Genomic DNA, 22,528 nt, shown 5'->3' with positions numbered 1-22,528 from the left:
ATTGTAATTTTTTTTCAATCACGGGTTAATAATTATTAATAGATCAATATATTCAAATTAAAAAAAAAGGAGATGGAAGTCCTATTCAAACTGATGTGCCTTCCCCTTTGTAAGATCCAATATTTCATTATTTAGTTTTATTTGGGTATAACTCTGGAACCAATGAAAATAAGTATCACTTATGATATATTGTTGAAAAGCTCTCAATGAGAGCTTATTAATGCAGTTAAGAAAATGTCCAAAAACCAATTTTTTTTAATTTTGAGCTTTTTTGGACACCTTTGGTACAGTAGATAGCAATCAAAAGGAAAGGTGTTCAATTAGATCTTACAACAGTCCTAAATCCAAAATTTCAACATCCTATGGCTAATCGTTTTTGAGTTATGCGAGATACATACGTCACACCGAAATTAGTCAAAATGGATTCAGGGATGGTCAAAATGAATATTTCCGTTGAAATCTAAAAACCGAAACTTTTCGTGATCACAATACTTCTTTTAACTCGTACAAGCAAGTAAAAAGGTATTTCTAAGGGACGTTTTTGCAAACTGTTTATTTTTCTTCTTACAATATTAAAATACGAGGCATATTCATAAAGTTACGGCCGTCGGCTTATATTTAAATATTAGCGGTTCTGAAAACAGTTTCAAGCTTTCACGCGTGAAGGATCATCTATCGGCTATTTATGAAGACACTGCAGTTGCTTTGATCCAATAGTTGTTTGTCTGCCGGCGAATGCAGATCGCAATATCCGCGACAATCGTTTCTCCTGCCAGTTGTGAAGTGCGCGCTGTGATTCCATTTTTGTATGCAAAAGGATCTTCAGCTGCGCGTTGTACCTAGTGTATTGACCTACGGTAATGAATGAAGGAAAGGTTAGAAAAGTGCCGCGTGTTTAAAAATGACAGCAAATATGTGCATAACGAAGACCGGAGTGTCAGGCCCAGTATTCAGACCGACAAAATCGTTGAACAAGTGAACCGAAAACTGCGATGTGATCGGCGATTGACGATTAGGCTGGCTGGTGAATTTCCGCATGTTGGACGCACCTCTTATCTACACGAGTCACAGAAAAGCTCGATATTACAGACTGTGTGCAAGGTGGGTATCGAAAACGCTCACCGACCAACACAAAGAGCAAAGAATGTGCAATGGACGAGCGTTTTTGGACTGCTATCGACAAGATGGAGATGATTTGTTTTCCCACATTGTTACGGTCGACGAGACGGGGATATCCTACACGAAAGCAGAACCGAAACAATAGTCAATGCAGTGGCGCCATTCAAGTTCCCCAAAACCGAAAAAATTTAAGCAATCTCCGTACTCGAATCAAAAAATGTTGACTACCATTTTTTGGGACGAAAATGGCAAATTATGGTTGATTTCATTGAACATGGATCAACAGTTACAGTTGACGTGTACTGCGAAACGCTTACCAAACTAAGATGAGCAATCTAAAATCGACGTCGCGGGAAACTGTCGTCCGGCGTAATCCTCTTTCACAACAACGCGCGTCCTCACACCGCTGCCTTAACCAAGAATCAACATTTTTGTTGGAAACTTTTTGAACACCCTCCATACAGACCTTGCACCTCCTCCTACCGAGGAGGTCGCACCTAGCGACTACTTTCTCTTCTTGCGCTTGAAAAAGTGCCTTGATGGACAACGGTTTGAAAAGGACGAGGAACTCAGGACTGCCGTTGTCAACTGATTCAATTTCCAGGCGCCGAACATCTTTGCAAAGGCGTTAAAGAAACTGGTGCGGCGTTACGAAAAGTGCTTAGAACTGAATGGCGATTAGGTGGAAAAGTGAAGTAGGTACGTAGTAAACTAAAACTAAGTAAAAACCTTTTCTCACTTGTTAATTTTTTTAATGACCAAACGGCTCTTACTTTATGAATATGCCTCGTAAAATTGAATTTATGTTTAAAAATTCATAAAATAAAATAAAAATTGTATTGTGTATTTAAAATGGACTGAAAAGGATCAGATACATTTTTAACAAATTATTATAATAAATGATTGATTTTTTCACCAAAATAAAAAATCTGATGTGGACTCCACATGACTTCCTTGTATGCCAATTAAATTACATGTACACATTTTTTTTAAATGAAACACATAAAATTTTATTTCATTAATAACTTATGACATTTTTTCATATTTTTTTTATTATTGAATTATTATTTATTGTAATTTTTTTTACAATCTGAGGTTAATAATTATTAATAAATCAATAAAATTAAATTTAAAAAAAAGGTTAAAAAAAAGGAGTTGAAGTCGTCTGATTCGAACCGATGTGTCTTCCCCTTGTAAGATCCAATTATTTCATTAATTAAATTTTTACTTGGCTATAACTTTGGAACCAATGAAAATAAGTACCACTTATGATAAATAGTTGGAAAGCTCTCAATGATAACTTATGACTGCAGTTTAGAAAAATTGGGCTTTTTTGTAGTTTTGGTTCAATCGACTGCAATCAAAAGGGGAGGTGCACAACTAGATGTTACAACAATCCTAAATAGAAAATTTCAACATCCTACGGCTAATCGTGTTTGAGTTATGCGAAATTCATACTTGTCCAGACATCACGCCGAAACTAGTCAAAATGGATTTAGGGATGGTCAAAATGGATATTTCCGTTAAAATCTGAAAACCGAAATTTTTCGCTATCATAATACTTTCTTCTTTACTTTAGAACTGAAATTAAAGCAATAATCCAACAATAGAAATAAAATAATTTCTTATTCGCTATTAAATTGTACAACAATTTTATACTATTTTCAGATTACAATAATTTGTCCAATCAACTGAATTAGTTCTCTATAAAATTGTAAGCTGTAAAACGGTAGAGAATAAAATTATTACACAAAAAAGATTTAATATGTTAAGTACAAAATTATACGGCCCAAATATTTCTTATAAAAAATTATAAAAAAATGAACAATGATAAGTGGAGCAAATATAAATTTTTTAACTTCAACTACAAGTGGAGGTCTATACATTGACACATTTAAGACATAAAACAACACAGCAGCAAACAACTTATTAAATTATATTTAATATAGGCTCAATAAAAACACTACCTTTTTAAGGAAAAATAAAAGGTAATGATAAAACTATCCATAATCCAACATTAGCAATAAAATATAATTAAGTTTCAGTATAATCGATTAATTATCCCTTGTAATAAATAATAAAATTATAAATATGTATCGACACAAATTATTTAAAAATGTTCTCATTTTATTTTGAAACTATCAATAAAAAAATTGTCTAAATAATTAAATATATAAACAAATAATATCAATGTGGACAATCAGATTACAATGACAATTAAAAATAACCAGTCATAAAATATAAGAATTATTATTAGTATATGAATAAAAATTAACCTTACCGTTACAAAAAAATAAACAAGTTAGAAATAAACAGACAATTTTAAGTTAATTTTAACAATATTTACTAAAATTAACAATTTGTAGGCAAAGCAATTAAAAAATTATATCTTTTGAAAAAAATTGTAGTCATTTAAAACTGTACTCTTCAACATTTTATTAAACATAACATTGTAATAAATATAATATTTAGGTTTAGCTTTTTTTTATTAATCGCTGTATAAACAAAAATCCCCAACACAAAGTATAATTATCTAAAATGATACATTACTTAATCTACTAGAAAAGCTGTAACAAAAAACTAAAATACTTTATAAATAATAAAGATAACTGTAGAAAATAAACAACCCAACCTGATACAGAGTCCTCCCCCCACCACAAAAAAAAGAAACAACAAAAGTAGAATTGCAATAAAAATTATATAAAAAAATTATTATTCTACTCAGAGTTAAATTTTAACAAATGGATCTTCTGGTGAACATAGCTACACACTTCTTTGGCCGAATGTAACCAAAATTACATGGCATCAGTAACCCGTATTTAGAAGTTATCATAAAAAATTTCGTAAAACTCAGCTACATGAGCTGCAACGATTTAAATAAGCTTGAAAAAGTTTTTCAAAACATTCTCAAACACTCTTCAGCAGAATTGGATGAAAGTATATAATTTAATTGGGCATTCTGTGTTGTACATGATTCTGGTGTGCTCTCTATAGGCATCATACTTACTGTGATTCACGTAAAAGAATTTTATCTTCCAGATCTGTTTCCAGACAACAAAGTTGGTATTACTTAGTTTGGTATAGGTTCCTCTGTTATCCTTGAGAATAGAGGAACATGTTTATGTTCAATCACTTGACAATTTTCATAATAAGCGACTTCATTGGAACATACACTACAGGCCTTCACACAAACACATCCTATACATCCCTTAGTGTATACACTTGTCATCAACATCAAGATTTATAAATCAACAGTGCTGTTATTAAAATTTATACCTATATAATTTTTTTTTAAAGTTGCATATTCAAAATTTTTAACCGTCACAATTATAAGATGTAATAGGTTCAATTTGTATGCATAAAATAACTGACTAATAATACAGGGTCACTGAACAAGGTTGCGGGAATTTAAACAATCGTACCTCAGAAACTACTAGAGATACTCTAGTATCTAGAGTACATTCTTTTTTTTTAATTCACTAACTCAAAAAGTTTTTTACATACATCAAACCTATAAATAGTCCTAAACTTGTTTAATTCAGAAGTAAAATATTTAATAACATTGATGATGACAAGATATTTTTAAAACGCGTTATGTTTACAGATGAAGCGACTTTCCATGTCAGTGGAAACCAGCATAATTGTAGGACATGGGGATCTCAACAACCCAATGGAATTATTGAGTGTCAGAGATTCTCCAAAAATAAACACATGGTACAGTTTGATGTAAGATTGTGTGATTGGCCCATTATTTTTTCATGAACCTACTATATCAAAGGGAATGTTTATATACACATACTACAACTGTATATTTTCCCACAAGTTGACCAAATTGAACAAGAAAGTAATGTTTCAACAAGATGGTGTGCCCACACTTTAGTCTAGCCTTCAACACGCTCCCAATGAAAGATTTCCTAATCATTGAATTGGTACGGCCGGTACCAAGCTTTGGCCTCTGAGAAGCTCAGATTTATTTAACACCCCTAGACTTTTTTCCATTGGGTAACATTAAAAAAACTGTCTACAGAGAAAACATCAGAGATGTACAAATTTTAAAACAACGGATCACCACTGCTATTGCCAGTTACATCTGCAATGATCCAGTGGACCAGGGAAGAAGTCGTCGATTACCAGCTGGATGTTTGCAGAACGACCAACAGAGCTTATAATGAAATATTCTAGGGTATATAAAAAAACTTTCTGAGTTAGTGAATTTAAAAAAAAAAGTATTAGTTTGATTAACTCTAGTAGTTTCTGAGATACAATTTTTTTAAATTGTTATAACCTTTCTTGATGATCCTTATTTTGAAGAATGAAAGAATAATGACCATAAATAAACAGGGGTTTCAGCATTTTGTGCACCACTCTTGATACCAATACATTATATACTGGTGTTACATTAGGTCTAGAATGTTATGAACAAGGCATGTTCTCTCTACCTAAAAAGAAAAATTCATAAGTTGGATTTGATAATCCCAACTGGGTAAAGTGCAATTTCTCTTCATTTTCAACAGATAAAATAATTGATTTACAGACAGTGTCCTTGTTCACTTTCTGTATCATGTTCAATTTCTTGAAGACAATTTTCATAATACGCATCTATTACACTTCACTAAATTTCAAGAATTGTCTAATCCTGTTTTCATTGTTTATTAGAATAATTTTTATTTCAAAAAGTTTAACATTACTTTAAAAAAAACTGTAGTTTATTAAATATGATAAAATTATACTAAAACAAATAGCAACCTGTGTTAGTCCCAAATGGAACGAAAGAGTGGCTGTTCAACAGTTGGTCATGCATCATAATAACACATCAGATAAAAGGCAATTAATGACTTAATAATGTGTCTTTCACTGATGAGAATTTTTACTGATCAGAAACTCATCTAAATGGAAATTAATAATGAATCACAAGTCCAAAAATGGCAACAGACATCCCATTTTCAGGATTGCAGACATGAGTGAACAAAACAGGGTTAAATTTTACTAATAAATTAAGTGGTAATTTACATCAGTATAAATTATCAGTGAAAAGTAGGCAATCTCAGACACCCCAAACATTATTTAGTGTATGTTCTTATCATTAACAACCAGATTTAAAACTTAACAGTGCTGTTATTAAAATTTATATCTATCTTCTTTTTATAGTTGCATACCCAAAATGTATAATAGTCACAATTATTAGATGTGATAGTTTCAATCAAATAAAATATAGTGGATTTTGAAAAAGAAAAACTCAACAAAAGTTGTGAATTGTACAATTCAGTTCAAGACTTCATTATGAAACTAAATGAAATTAAGAAAAAATTATGATCAAAATATGTAAAGTTAACAGACAGAAAACAATATGGCTTGGATTAAGGCAACCAATACCAAAATGGATCCATCAAAACTATATGGCCACACTATAACGAATAACAGTTGTAATATGTAATGCACACTATATGTAATAGTTGTGCAATACAAATGTTTGCAATAAAATAAGCATTGAGAAAACCTACATAAAGGACAAAACTGAACAAGTTATTATTTAGAGATGAAAGATTGTACGATCATTATGTAACATATCTTATTTATAGGGTGTGTATTTTATTACACTAACCTAGAGATATAAGAAAATTTAAGCTGTGGCAGAGAAGTTGCCATTTGCTTTTTTAATTACACTATTAAACTAAAATATTAACTAACACATTTATGGTATTTTATTATACTTTTCAGTATTAACTTTTGTTTTCAATTATAACAAGTTTAGTTAGTTCTATATTATTCTGTGAGGGTAATAATATACAATTTGGGACTCATCTCTGATTTTGATTAAATTTATAATATACCTTATTTAGGACTTGAGTTATTCGTTAAAACTGAAATTATTCGTCAGAAGACATTCGCCCGAGTTATGTTCTTCATAAGTTACAAAGTACAGTCATGAAAACTTTATAATTCAACATTGTACAAGTGTAATATACATTATCAGATAAATAAATGATTATTGAATGCAATTAGGGAATTGGCCTATCAACTGGCCAATTTAATGCTTAAGGTTAATGTAACCTGAATGGATTGGAGACTAAAGAATTTCTAACTAAATATAATGATAAATAGGTAATCTAATCTACAAGCTAGAAAAATGAACACAGTGTATACTACCATAGTGTATATTTAGTTTAAGTATTGTAATTACTTTATTATCATATAAACATTATAATTTTAGCAAACAGGTCTGCAGACAAATATTAGTGGTACTTATGTGTAACTATTATAGTATTGTGTATTATGCAAATCATCATCATATGTAAGTTTTACCTCAATAAATTCAATTCAATTAAACAAGGTTAGCAGGTGAAGCGAGCATTATGTTATGTTTGGTTAGTTTATATTGTTATTGTACGAAGTTCAGAACACGGAATAAATAGTTATCTAAACTTTTTTTTTCTTTTCCTGTTTAGCCTCTGGTAATTACCTCTCAGATAATACTTCAGAGAATGAATGAGGATATGTATGAGTGTAAGTAAATTAAGTGTAGTCTTGTAGTCTCAGTTCGACCATTCCTGAGAAGTGTGGTTAATTGAAACCCAACCACCAAAGAACACCAGTAGTATCCACAATCTAATATTCAAATCCATTTAAAAATAATTGACTTCATTAGGGTTTGAATGCTGGAACTCACAACTTCCAAATCAGTTTATTTGCAAAGATGCGTTCACCACTAGACCAAACTGGTGGGTAGTTACCTAAACTAACTCAACTAAATTTATTTACTCCATAAATAATGGATATTGCACTTAACCTAACTTAATTTAGTCGTAAAGTGAATCTAACAAAGTTACCAAATTATTTAGTCTTAAAATAATGGAAATTACATTTGTGCAGTGTTGAACGAGAGAATTTTTGGTGAGGATAGCATGAAACTTAAAGGGATATAACTTGATTCCAATGAATAATTTCAATTATAATGAATAATTTAGGTCCTAATTAAGATATATTGAAAATGTCACATAATGAGAGAGAGAGAAAGAATTAAGAATATATTCTTTGAGACTTATAAGCAAGTATAAGGTTATAAATTAAATTTCAATATTTTAATGAGTTCAAATTGATTTTACTCATTCATTAATTGTTTTTCCCATTAATGAACCTAAATGCATTAAAAAATATGACAATTACTTGCAAAAATAGAATAAACGAACATACATGAAGTCATATTACACAATCCACTTAAAAATTCAATATAGCTATGTTTGTTTATAATAAGCTAGCCATTAGTCTCAAGTGAGCAGGTGTTGTTCTTCTGGGACAGGCTTCATAATTTTCTTTTGTCCTCAGTAACAAATTATCCTCAAATCCATATCCATCCTTAAAAAACCATCAAAATAACTCCACAAACAAAAGAAATACGCGATTCCATTAACTTTTGACTATTTACATAATCGTAACATTAGACTTCGTAAAACTAGACAACCATAAATTAATTACAAAATAAACAGAAAACAAATTAAAGATTACCAAAATAATTCTTTATTTCGCTGTTATTAACAGCCGTTGGCGCAATATCAGCGATTAACTTTGACAATCCCAAAATTCCCATCCTGATACACCAGAACCCAACCAAATTAACAAAAGCACAGAAATTGGCGGTAAGATAGCCGGTGTACATCAGCTGTTCGCAAACCTAACCAACGTATTCACAAAAATATTGTTCCACTGAAACACGAAATAAAATAAGGAAACACAACTTTGTTTATTTTCTGATATTTTAATATTTTTTTCCTAAAATATTATCGTAAGTGTTTTTTTTTTTTTTTTTAATGAAATAGCTATGTAGAAATCATATTTTCTCATACCTTTTAATCAAAAAACTTTCATTTAGTATAGTTTTATTTTAAATGTAATACGAATGCCAAATGTTTCTAATAATTGTTAATTCGGAAACTTCATTTTTAACCAATAGAATCCGAAAACTGATTTTCAGCTGATTCTATGCTGCTGTTAAAATGCCGATGTAAACATGGCAGATGTGGGGTTACTTTTTTGACAGTTGTGTTTCCTCTGGTATTAATTAAAGAATTTCTTCTTTTAAATGTATCTTTTTCACTTCACCCAGAAGTAAGAACTTTTGTTTATAATGGACCTAGAATATAAAGATATAAAAAGTGACACGAACTACAATCATGGAGATACTGAGAAAGAAAATGTTATTCAAGAAAATGAATTTAATGAAATGTCTGGTGATGATGAACCAGAAAAAACACAGACATTGTTACGAGTCACCAATTGGGATATTTTTGTGCTATTAGTGTCAATACTAAGTCATATTGTAGATGTAGCATTAGACATTAACTTAGCTTATCGTTATTATAGACACCAGCAAACTGTGTACTTCCTGTTAACTGTTGTGTTTATACTTTTTCCTGCGTTTGTCAACACTGGAATAAGTATTAGAATGTAAGTATGTGAGTTGAACTTCTTTATTGCAGGTAAAGACTGTCAAGATTCTGTTCTACATGCTCTTTTTATGAAAGATCAATTCAGAATTACGTGTGGGGTTAGAGATGGTTGAAAAACAATTAGTAGTTTTCCATTTTACCATTTTTGGATTGTTTTTTTATTCATTTCAACAATTTGATATTAAGTATTTGTATTTATATTAGTTATTGAATGAATTTCCTTTAATTCTTGGATGTTTCCATTTATAAAGTTTATTTTTACTACTTCCATTAAATAATTGTTTGAAATAAAACCTACATAAAATATTTCTTATTATTTATTACATATAGACAGCAGTTTCATTCTATTTTTAAATATTGACAGTGATTGAATGTACATATTATGTTCTCATATTTCGACATAACATTTTTTACTAGATGTATGATATTTTACAGAATTATTAAGAAATTAATGGTTTTTTGGTAACATTTTTTTGTATTCAGCTTGAAGACATATAAAGAAGCATAAATGTGTAGTTGGTCGGATGATACATAGTAACAAATGCATTAGGAATGAACCTGAGAAATATACATTATCATAGAATTCAGGAAGATGTACAATAGATTGGATAGTTTTTTTGGAAAGATATAGTATATATTGGCTTATGAAAAAAGTAGCAAAATTTGACCATAGTGTGAGCTAATATTATTGATTATAATTAACTGGACTTCATTGGAATCATCTTAAGTTGGAACTGTTGTTTAAGAGAAAATCATTTGTTTTCTGATTTAATGTTAAAACGAAGTGGTAAGAGTGTTAAAGATGTTAAAATAATTTTTTACATTTTAGTGTATGCTGATATTATAATTATTATTGCTATTATTATTATTATTATTGCTGACCTCACTGGTAAATGGTAGCATCTCTGTCTTTCATTCAGAAGGTTCTGGGTTCAAAACCTAGTCACACTTGGCATTTTTTCATACACTATAAAATTCATTTTTCATACAAAAGAAAACAGATGACAATTACATTATGGTAAGAGTAAATAAATGAATTATGTGAGAGGATGAAAAACTGAAAAAGGTGATTAAAAAACATGTTTAAGTTATGTACCTCATTTAATTTTTCTTGGAGTGGTTTTAAATTCAATCAAAGATTGTACATGTTTGTAGTAAATGAACCAGAAGCAAAAAAAACATAGGAATGTTGTTTTTGCTTCTGGTTTTTTCCTTCAATCCTTTGAAGGAAATTTTTCCAAAAATAAATGATATATATATATATATATATATATATGTTTTGGTGAGAAGGGAAAGATGAGGTTTGGCAGAGTGATAGGTACCAGTATATTAGCTTAAAATTATGTTTTTATAGACCTCTCAGGTCAGTAAATCATTGGTTTTTTTTTTGTTGATATTGAATTTTTTTTATTAATATCAGTATTGTAAACACACTGAAGCAGGTCATGTATATAGGTCTTTTGTATTTGCTTTTTCCATACTGTTCCCTTTCTCCTCCCTTCTCAGTTCCTAGCAGTATTATGCACTTATTGTTGACAAAAATGATATATATATTACAGGATATATATATATATATTACATTCTTGAATTCCCAGTTTTATTTTACTTTCTGTTAAAACATTTTGTTATGTTAAACTTATCAGGTTTTGATTTTAACATTGTACATAGTTACACTCCCACAATAACACATATATTTTTCATTTTTTTGGGAATGGAAAGTATAATAAACAAAAGCTACAATAACTTTGAACTGTAAAATAAAAAATATCTTTTCATGTTAGTTAATTATTACTAATTTACAATTTATTTCTTCAAGTAGACCTAAAAAAAATTGTACAAAAAGTCCAATTCGTGCTTAATTCATATTTTTTACTTAAGTAATTTTTTTTTTAAATTGATTATTTTTAAACAAATTTTTTTTAAATTCTTCAAAAGGATTTGTTCCAATTATATTTTGTACTCTATATGCATTTTACATCTAAATTTAATTGAACCTTTTTTCAATCATAGTTTGTTAATTTTGGAGGAAGTTCATATTCCATAATTTACAAGATGTTTGTATTTGAGGAATAATATTAGCTGGATAATGAAGAAATACATCCATTTTTCAGTTACAATTTTTTCTGAAACCTATACTTTAATTTTGTTTTCATCAACATCCCTTTTCAAAAAGCCACTTTGTCAACAATCGTCCTGACAAGTATCATTTGTTCAGAGATTCTCAGCATGTCTTAAAGAATTCTGTACATCATACCTTAAAATTTGTTTATCTAATATTATCCATGCTTAACTACTCTTGCATCAAAAATGTTAACTAGAATTCTGTACAGAAGATTTGGGAAGAGAGTGGAAGAAGTGTTAGCAAAAGGCCAATTTGGTTTCAGGAAAAGTAAAGGGACAAGGAAAGCAGTTTTAGTGCTCAAATTAATAGTAGAAGGAAGATTAAAGAAAAACAAACCAACATAGATGGCATTTATAGACTTAGAAAAGACATTTGATTACGTACACTGGAATTAAATGTTCAGCATTTTAAAAAATTAGGGTTCAAATATAGAGAAAGAAGAACAATTGCTAACATTTATAGGAACCAAACTGCAACATTAATAATTGAAAAGCATAAGAAATTAGCAGTAATAAAAAATGGAATCGGACAAGGATATTCCCTATCACCATTACTTTTTAATCTTTACATAGAACTAGCAGTTAATGTTTTTAAAGAACAGTTTGGATCCAGAGTAACAGTGCAAGGTGAAAAGGTAAAGATGCTACGATTTGCTGATGGTATAGTAATTCTAGCTGAGAGTAAAAAAAAATTACAAGAAACAGTGAAGGACATGGATGAAGTCCTACGCAAGAACTACCACAAGAACAATATAAAAGTAATGAAATGTAGTAGAAATAAAGTAGATGGACCATGGAATATAAAAATAGGATGAGAAAAGACTATGGAGGTAGAAGAATTTTGTTATTTGGGAAGTAGAATTACTAAAGATGGACGAAACAGGAGTGATATAAAATGCCAAATAGCACAGGAGAAACAAGCTTTTAGTCACAAATATAATTTGCTTACATCAATAATTAATTTAAACATCAGGAAAACATTTTTGAAAGTGTATGTTTCAAACGTGGCTTTACATTGAAGTGAAACTTGGACTATTGGAGTACCTGAGAAGAAAAGATTAGAAGCTTTTGAAATGTGGTGCTATATGAGAATGTTAAAAATCAGATGGGTGGATAAAGTGACAAATGAAGAGGTATTGTGGCAAATAGATGAAGAAAGAAGCATTTGGAAAAATATAGTTAAAAGAAGAGACAGACTTATAGGCCACATACTAAGGCATCCTGGAATAGTCGCTTTAATATTGGAAGGACAGGTAGAAGGAAAAAATTGTGTAGGCAGGCCACTTTTGGAATATGTAAAACAAATTGTTAGAGATGTAGGATGTAGAGGGTATACTGAAATGAAACGACTAGCACTAGATAGGGAATCTTGGAGAGCTGCATCAAACCAGTCAAATGACTGAAGACAAAAAAAAAATAATTTTTTAAACTATATTATTACGCTGAGAACGAAAAAAGGCAAACCAGTTAAATGACAAAAAAATCTAATAAAATGTTTCTTCACTATTAATACACTGCATAGTATTTCTTCTAAATATTCCCAGCAAATTCTGTAAAAGACTATTGTTATTATTCCTCTACTTTTTCTAGTTGTAATATCATTTCTAATAATTAAATGAATACATTGATTTTCAAGTCATTCTCAACATTTAAATGTCATTCTTAATTTGATTTGATATTTCAGTTATTGTGTTTTCATCGTCAAGTAAATTTGACTGCCTTATTAAACAGAGATTCTTGACTACAAATGAACAACTTTGATTAGTTATTTTAAAAAAAAAAAACCTTTTAAAATAATTCTCTTATTTTAAAAAATAAAAATTTTTAGTTTTTAACAAAAATTACATTTAAACACTTAAATTTATTATACATGTATAATCAAGTAAAATACTAATTTTAAAAATAACAATTGATGTCTTGTCAGTAGAATTTTTTTTTGTATGTTTATTGAATTTTTACAGAGCAGGCATTTTTGAAGATTCAAGAAAAGAATATTGATCAATATTTTTAAATCTTGTTTGTATGTTAAATAAACATATACCTTTAAAATTGATTTAAAGGCATATTATTTGCTCTGGCTTTAATCATCTGTTAGTTTGTAATTTCGCACAGTGCCTCAAAAGTTTGGAAATATAAGCACATATGCAGTTTAAATATTTATACAACTTTTTCTTTAAATGCTTAAAAATTTATAATCTTGAAATGGCATTACAGTGTACAGTCATCACCAAGTAACAGCAAGCTACAATTGGTAATGATTACTACCCTACGTAAGTTGCATCATATTTTTGCTACTAAGAGATGACTAATCATATTGTGCCAATGCTTCAGAGAACAATAGTATAGCAGTGACGTGAAGGCTCATCACCCAAACTCACCATTACGTGGTGGCTGTTGTAGAAGTACATTTAGATCCTTATTTATTAATAATGGATTGCTTAACGCTAAAAGAAAAATTATTGAAAATTTTGTATGAACATTACATCCCTATTAATCTATGCATGGGTGCCTCTGTGATATGTTGCTTAAGATGTATTTTCATTAAACAAAAAAAAGAATGGGCTTTTTTTTTAACAAAAAATAAGCCCATTTGAATTTGGTAACCCGAAACCCTAGTGTTCATGTAGCCATGGTGTCCAAAATGGCTAGCGAAATTTATATTAGAGCAGTTTTTGAATGCAACAGCACCATGGGAAATCTGATTTTGCTGAAAACATTTGGAATTTCTGCATCTGATCATGTTCAGGCACTTATTAGACGTGATTATTATTTATATTAACTTCAAAGAAAAAAGATCCTAAACTACTTGCCCAGTACACACAAAAAAATAATCACTTTAGGTACTCCTTGCTTTTTAGTGTATATCATTTATCAAAGATGGCCTAGCAACCAATAGCATGTTTTGTTTGTTTATCTCTTTATCACATAGTTTTTGTTGTTTGTTTTGAACAGAATAAAAATTAAATTATTTATTAAGTAAATCATTTGGATTGTAGATCAATGAGCCCTTAGTTCTAAAAAAGTTTAATGTTTTGTTTTCTTTGAGCTTGTTATTACTATTAACATGGCAGATTTTAAATAATCAAAGGATGAAGCCTTTACTTGGTGAAAATCCATAATACCAAAAAGAAAATTAAAACAGAATATGTTTTCTTTATTTTCACAAAATTGATTTAAAAAATGACAACGTTTTAGTACATATTACCTTCCTCAGATGTTATATGCAAAATACAAAAGCTTAAATGTACATTACAAAGATCAATATATAGAATTTTACTGTTAAATTTATTTATTACTGATACATGTTTACACTCCCTATTGTTGCTCTTGATCTTTATGTATTTTATTTCTATTGGTTTTATGTATTTAACATATGTATGTCTTTGTATCGTACTTTTAAGCTTTTGCTTTCCATATGTAATATCAGACGATGGTACTGTGTAAAATGTTCAATAATCTTATTGAATATAATGAAAGAAATCAGATATCAGTGGAGAAGATGTTTAAAAAAACTTGTACGTAAACATTTGTATTTGTTAAGAATTTGTATTGGAATGTTGTTACTTTAGATTTTTTAATTAGTAGTGGTTTTGTTGCCCATGAATGTTGGTAGTATAGATTATATAAAATGATAAAATTTTATTGATAAATTGGAGAAAAAAAATTACGAAACTTTATGTATGTAAAAAAAAATTTTTGTCACTATTTGTAGTTATTCACTATTTATTTTTTAGTATATTCTGGATCTGTTCAAAAATATGTTTCATCAAGTATTTGTTATATCATCTCTTCACAAAAACTGTAATAATCATAATATGTTCATTGATTCACTCCTTCACAGGTTAAAACAAAGCTTCATTACAGACAAGCGAACATTAAAGAACCTGCATATGTTAAAGAGCTGGATATTCTGTAGCTTTCAGAAAAAAGTTAAATAAACTAAACCATTACTCGAAAAATATATAAATAGTATAAGTAACTGGAGGCAGGTGCAGCCTGCCTCCAGTTACTTGATTAAAAAAATGTAAATAAAAAAAAAATTGACCATGACAGGAAATGCAGATAACATGGACAAGGCTGCGATGGGGTTACTAGTAATAATATATAATGTAAATAAATATAAATAATTGCTTTGATGTAGTGTAAAAGTTTTTGTACTGTTCAAACAGGATACATCATCAAACTGATATACTATGCAAATAAAGGCAATCCGTAGTAACATAGTATTTGCAAATAACTCAAAGAAATAAATCATAAATATATAACAACATTAATGATACTAGATATTTTATGTATAAGTAATAAGTGTCTACATTTTAATTGCGATTGTGACTAAATTAAGCAAAATAAGTGACTACATAAACAAACAAAAAATAATACTAATCTACTTAATGAGCATATTCTTTTCTAAACTTGTATACATTTTTACCATACCCTAATACACCTAAACTTCCTACTTTAAGAAATATAACAGCAATAACTTCAGCTGGAACTGGATTGTGTAACAAGGCAGCACTGACTAGTGTCATTCATTCATTTATTTTAGATTTATAAGTTTTGTATATGTCTTATGATTACAAAAATTAAATTCATTTATAAATTACATTGTCGATTTTTAATAAATTGGACTAGCACTTTTTACTTTTATCTCCAAAACTCATCTAGCATTGGTTATTTAAATTTATTAGTTTTACCATTGCAAAAAAGTATGTTTAAAAATGTATCAGAACTATACATTCATAATTGTATATGTGAGCATGTAAATTTTAGTAGTAGATATTGGATTTTTCTTCTTAGGAGATGATAATTTCTTTAATCTCATTATTTTTTTAAAACATTTGTTTTAAAAAGTGTAAATATTTTCTGAAAGCATATTTCCACGTATTTATATATGTGGGTTATGTGTTTTCATAGTTTAAAAACTTTATATTTCTGATCAGTAAATTATTTATTTTGTCCATTTGTGTGTACCATTTTTATGCAAAATTAAATTGTTTCAGGTACATGCTTGATCCTGATGAAGTATCTATTTCTAAAATGGCTGTTAAGAAATGGACTATTAGAATATTTGTACTTCTCTTCCAGTTAGCACCAATTATGAGGTTGGTTTTAATTGTATGAAATTTATTTAAACATTGTTTGACTGTATTGCCTATTTTATTATTTTTTGGGTTTTGCTGTTTGATTTTTCAGATCAGCAGCTTCCTGTAATATGGGTAAACTATACATACATATATAGTAAATATATATATTTTATTTTACTAATGTGAACATTGTAATCTGTTCTACTAGCAAACAATAAGCAACCCCCCCACGACCCAGTGAGATGAGGATGATATGTGTGACATGTAAATGAGCTACAATCTTGTACAACTCAGGCTGACCATTTCTGAGATGTAGTTGAACCCAACTACCAAAGTACACTGGTATCTGCTGTCTAGTATTCAAATTTGTATAAAAAGCAACAACTTTTACTAGAAATTGAATCCTTGACTTTGAAAATCAGCTGCTAAACAACTGATTTGTGACAAATTAACCACTAGACCAGCTCGATGGGCTAATATATATCTTTATTTTACTGAAATTGATCATTTTACAATTCATATTATTACTTTATACTGTTGAATCATGTTCTAATTCTATAATATAAACCACCTATGCAGAATATTGAGTTGAGATTTATCTTAACTTAATTTTATCATGAAAGTACCTTCGCAGGATCTCACATTTTCAGTAATGGTTGAATTATTTAATTAAATTGCATATTAAAAATTAAAAATACTAAAATAAATTATGGTACATGGTGTAATGTATGTTTCATTACTGTAATATTAAAATTAAAATTACATATTAATAATTTGCTATTATAATATATATATATATTTATATGTAAAATATATACAATAGTAGTATATAATGCTACTATTGCATTATGTATATATATATATATATATATATATATATATATATATATATATATATATTAATATTAAGATTTGTTTTATTTTTATAAATCATAATTACGATTAAATATTCCCAAATGTCACTTATTTTTTCATATTTGCCTAAAAAATGGTTTTAATCAAATGAATATATTTATGTTACCATTTGCATTTATTGTTACCGAATAAACCTGAGGCTATAAAATTCTTCTCAGATCATCTCCTTTACAATTCGAAAAAATTGGGTTCAAATTTTTTTCTCTGAGGATATATTTTAAAGAGAAATTTGCACTGAAAAAAAGTTATTCAGTATAAAAAAATTATAATATTTTTTTTTTTGTTGAAAGCAATTAATGTAATTTTGAATATGAGTTTTTCAACTGCCATGTAGTCATACCTTTTGAATTTTCTCAGAAGTATTTTAAAGAAAAAGTTAAAAATGAAGATTTGAGTTTGTAAAGCTTGATAAATCAGAATATGATGTACATAGGAGAGTATACTCTTGGAGATTTCCCCTACGCAATGACTACTTCATATAACTGCCAAGCAACCTTTTACCCGATGGGAATTTCTTCATGATCATGAGTCGATGCTTTTCATGCCTTTCATGATTACAACATTATGATAACTTCTCTACCTTGTGTACAAATATCCTCCATAGTACATTGTAGTAGTATCAGCTTCATACTTATAGGTGGGCTTTCTGCTTGTCTCAATTGTTTGTAATTAAATTACGAATTTTCTAAAGGATATATGTTCCATCTTTCTTTTTTCTAATGGATGTCTTTCTGAGAGAACAGAATTGATTATGGTTTTTTATTTATACATATTGCCATAATATTTTGTTTATCTATGATTTATAGATAAAAAATAACAAAATATTTTTAAAATATAATAATACTTTTATAATATTATTATTATATTTTAAAATAAAATAATTTAAAATATAATATATAATATTCTATAATAAATCTTAGTTTAAATAATAAAATAATCTTGCCGTGTATTGAGGTATTTGATTTAAAGGAGTTTTATTTTAGATTTGCATGATTCTGTAATTATACATAACTTCATTTATTTATTTACAAACTTGGAATATATAGATTCTGTGTCATAATGTAACAATTTTTTTAAATTGACAATTTTAATCTTCATATTACATTTATGATGTTTATTATTATTATTTTTAACTATTATAAAGAATTAATTTGTTTAAAAAACTTATTTTACCTATATTTAAATCATAAGAAATTTTTAGAAAAAATTATTGAAATAAAAAGACTTACTGTATTTTACACGTGTGCAATTAAATTTTATTGAACTAGCCTATTTATTTTTTTTGCAGTCCTGCAACTTTTGTGCTAAAGATCCTTTTTAGAAACTGGCCATTTTATATTCCAAGTACAGTTTTTAATGTATCTTTACAAACTAAATGGATATTTTTTTATAAATAATTGATGCTTGTCATAGGTATTGTGACTCTCTTGATTATGCACTCAGATCTCGTCGTGCAGAACAACAAAAAGATAGGGTAGGACAGCGAAAATACTATGATTTAATGCTAAAAGAAGACTCTGATGTAGCGTTATTGAGAGTATTTGAATGTTTTCTAGAAGCTGCACCTCAACAAATATTGCAAGTTGCCATTGTTCTTGTGGATAGAGGAAAAGGATCTACCTTTCAGTGTAAGTATTTTATTTTATATTTTTTAAATATCAATTTTTATATTAATTTTATTTTTCTTTCCCATAAAAAATAATGGTGCGTGGGTTTGTTTGTTTGATGTTTATGTGCATACTTTTATTTTAGCTGTTATTGGTGCAGACAGACCACGTGGTGCTCTGGGCAGCTGTGGGCAGTGCACAAACGATCCATTTGTTCGTATGAATATACTTCTTTATATGAACAATTTATCTAAAATTATATTTGTGTTTTGAGGATAAAAAAGAAAACATTGAGGTTAGAGCTGTGTTAAAAATCACAACTCAAGAATCAACTAAAAATGTTCAGGATTTTGAAGGTTTTCATTTCTGTTGCTGTTAGTACGCTAAATTCATGAATGTTATATAGCTACAGTTAGCAAAAAATGTAACAAAATCATGTGTAATGAAACTTATACCATATAACATTTTTGCAGCGCGCCATAGGCCGGCTTTTTTTCTAGTTTCTTATAAAAGTTAATTCATGAGACAACTTAAAATTCAACAATTTTAAATAAATATTTTAGCTGGTTTCATCTGGGTAGTGTCATAATATAATCCCTAATAGAATTGGTTATTATTACTTCCAAAAAATTCAAATAAGTCAAAACCAAATAAATAAAAAATATAACTTTTATAACTTATTACAAGCATGAGGATGATTTTGACATTTTTAGGGAGTGTAATATTTAAATATTTAGTGTTAAAAGATTGAATAAATATTTCAGCCATGGTTTATGATACACTTCCCATGTATATGTTATTAACTTAATACTGCTGGTATGTGGTAAGAAAAAATTAACTGATACAGTAGTACAAAGTGAAATATTAATGGGTTGTTTAAATCAAAAAATATTAAGATAATCTTATGTTAATAGTAGTACACTATTCGGATAAAAAATTTATGTAAAGCATAATGACTTAAAGAGTAACGATATAACTTCATTTTGGATCTTAAAAATCAGCTTGTTTCCAAATTGTCATGATTCACGTTTTATTATGAAGACATTTATAAAATATGTGTAGGCATTATAATATAGGCATTATAATGATGCAGAGTCTGTTATTTACATTAATTTTGCTCAAGTAACAATTTTTTTCATGTTGTTTTTTGAGCAGAATTTTTAATTTTATTAAACATATTGGAATTATTTTTAAACTTTGAAAAAATCTTGAAATAAAAAAGATCATATGTTTTTTGTGGAAGGACATCTCAACATATACCGATCGAAATAACTCATTAAGAGGGGAAAAAAATTGTTACCTGGGCTTTTATAAGTGAAAATGGTAAAGGGGCTTATAATAAACATAAAAACAATAAATGCATAAGCTGTGGAGGTGGAGGATTGATTTAGGGGGGGGGGGTGAAAAGGGGTGAAAAATGGTATTATTGTGATTACCAGAAAAAGTTGATGTCAAAAAAAGTATCCAATACAAGCATTTTAGATCATGCAAGAATCTACAACTTTTGTAGAGGTCACTTTTTGTCATAACCCCAAAATTTCCTAAAAAAATTTGAAAAATCTTCTTTTTTTCGTTTTTTATTTTTCATTTCTGCAATAATAATTTTATTTTGATGAAACTTGGTGAAAGTATACCTTTCTGTGTCTTAAATAACCACAATTTTTTTAGATAAAAAATCTAGAAGTTTCCAAGATGTTCATTTTTTCCGGTACGAAACACTTTCTTTTTTTTTTAAATTATACGTAGAAAAATCATCATACAGAGTTCTGCCAGTGGTCTTTTTTTTTTTGTTTTGGTACAATAAAAAAATCTATAATTACAATTCAAAAGCATGCTTAAAAATGCAAAAACAAAAAATCACTCTTACAACAATGAATTTTTCAGTAATTGTACAAAATTTGTTTAAATTAAAAAAAAAATTCAAAAACTGATTACACCATTCAATTGTACGGAAAAAATACAAAAGAAACTGTTTTTTGTGCAGTATTGCTATAAACATTTAATTTAAATAATCAAGCTTCATATAAATAAAAAAATAATAATTTTTTTTAATTTGTTTGTTGTGGAATTAATTAGTGTACTTATTTTTTATTTAAATTTTGATGAATTCAAAGATGTATAAATGATTTTTTAATTAAATTATTTAAAATTCCAGTCTTTGCTTTCAAAATTATTATATTTTTCAAAATTTTTACAATGAATATTTACAATTAAATAATAGTAAGCCAATCTTGGTCTTTTTGGCAACTTTTTAACTTGATCTTCATTGTCTGGATCATCATTCTTCATCGTCGACTGGGTTTCTTCCTGATCTTCAAATGTTTCTTCGATATCACTAAATTCCTCAGGTAATTGATTTTCTGGGTTCAAGCAAAGACTTCCTGCTTGATTTCATGTGGAATGTCTTCGGAATCACTGAAATCTTCTGAAATTTTGTCAACATTCAAACAATTGTCCGAACCATGTCATTTTGTATATAAATCTGTACATCGCAGTCCATGTTTTCAACACCTGCATCTATTAACTTCACAACTGGTTTCACAGCTGCAAGAGATTGTTTTTTTTTAATAAACCTTCAGCTATGACTGAGACTTCCGCAAAGCGAGAGATGAGTATTTTGGAATTATTCGCAATTACTTCTTTCCATCCCCGCTAAAATTTCAAATCATCCAGAGATAATTTATCATTTGTGCATTTGTAATTTTTTTTTTGTCTTCAGTCATTTGACTGGTTTGATGCAGCTCTCTAAGATTCCCTATCTAGTGCTAGTCGTTTCATTTCAGTATACCCCCTACATCCTACATCCCTAACAATTTGTTTTACATATTCCAAACGTGGCCTGCCTACACAATTGTTTCCTTCTACCTGTCCTTCCAATATTAAAGCGTCTATTCCAGGATGCCTTAATATGTGACCTATAAGTCTGTCTCTTCTTTTTAACTATTTTTTTTTTCCAAATGCTTCTTTCTTCATCTATTTGCCGCAGTACCTCTTCATTTGTCACTTTATCCACCCATCTGATTTTTAACATTCTCCTATAGCACCACATTTCAAAAGCTTCTAATCTTTTCTTCTCAGATACTCCGATTGTCCAAGCTTCACTTCCATATAAAGCGACACTCCAACATATACTTTCAAAAATTTTTTCCTGACATTTAAATTAATTTTTGATGTAAACAAATTATATTTCTGACTGAAGGCTCATTTCGCTTGTGTTATTCGGCATTTTATATCGCTC

General features: G+C 28.6%; 2 protein-coding genes across 3 annotated transcripts in view; one reads left to right on the top strand and one right to left on the bottom strand.

The window, feature by feature from the left end:
* Fen1 (Flap structure-specific endonuclease 1) overlaps nt 1-8,782 on the bottom strand; it is a 77,060-nt gene extending 68,278 nt beyond the window's left edge. The window contains exon 1 of the mRNA XM_075382026.1: nt 8,623-8,782. Within this exon, the coding sequence (XP_075238141.1) occupies nt 8,623-8,773 (151 nt within the window). The 5' untranslated portion in view covers nt 8,774-8,782. The remainder of the gene's footprint in view (nt 1-8,622) is intronic.
* A 337-nt stretch (nt 8,783-9,119) lies between these two features.
* The window catches only part of LOC142334200 (XK-related protein 6-like), a 35,998-nt gene continuing 22,589 nt past the window's right edge, over nt 9,120-22,528 (top strand). For both annotated transcript variants that reach the window (XM_075382025.1, XM_075382024.1), the window contains exons 1-3: nt 9,120-9,561; nt 16,685-16,786; nt 19,097-19,311. In XM_075382025.1, the coding sequence (XP_075238140.1) occupies nt 9,242-9,561; nt 16,685-16,786; nt 19,097-19,311 (637 nt within the window). In that variant the 5' untranslated portion in view covers nt 9,120-9,241. The remainder of the gene's footprint in view (nt 9,562-16,684; nt 16,787-19,096; nt 19,312-22,528) is intronic.

Source organism: Lycorma delicatula, chromosome 1, assembly GCF_047948215.1.
Source record: "Lycorma delicatula isolate Av1 chromosome 1, ASM4794821v1, whole genome shotgun sequence".
Classification (NCBI taxonomy): Eukaryota; Metazoa; Arthropoda; class Insecta; order Hemiptera; family Fulgoridae; genus Lycorma; species Lycorma delicatula.
This window is presented reverse-complemented; position numbering and strand designations above follow the sequence as displayed.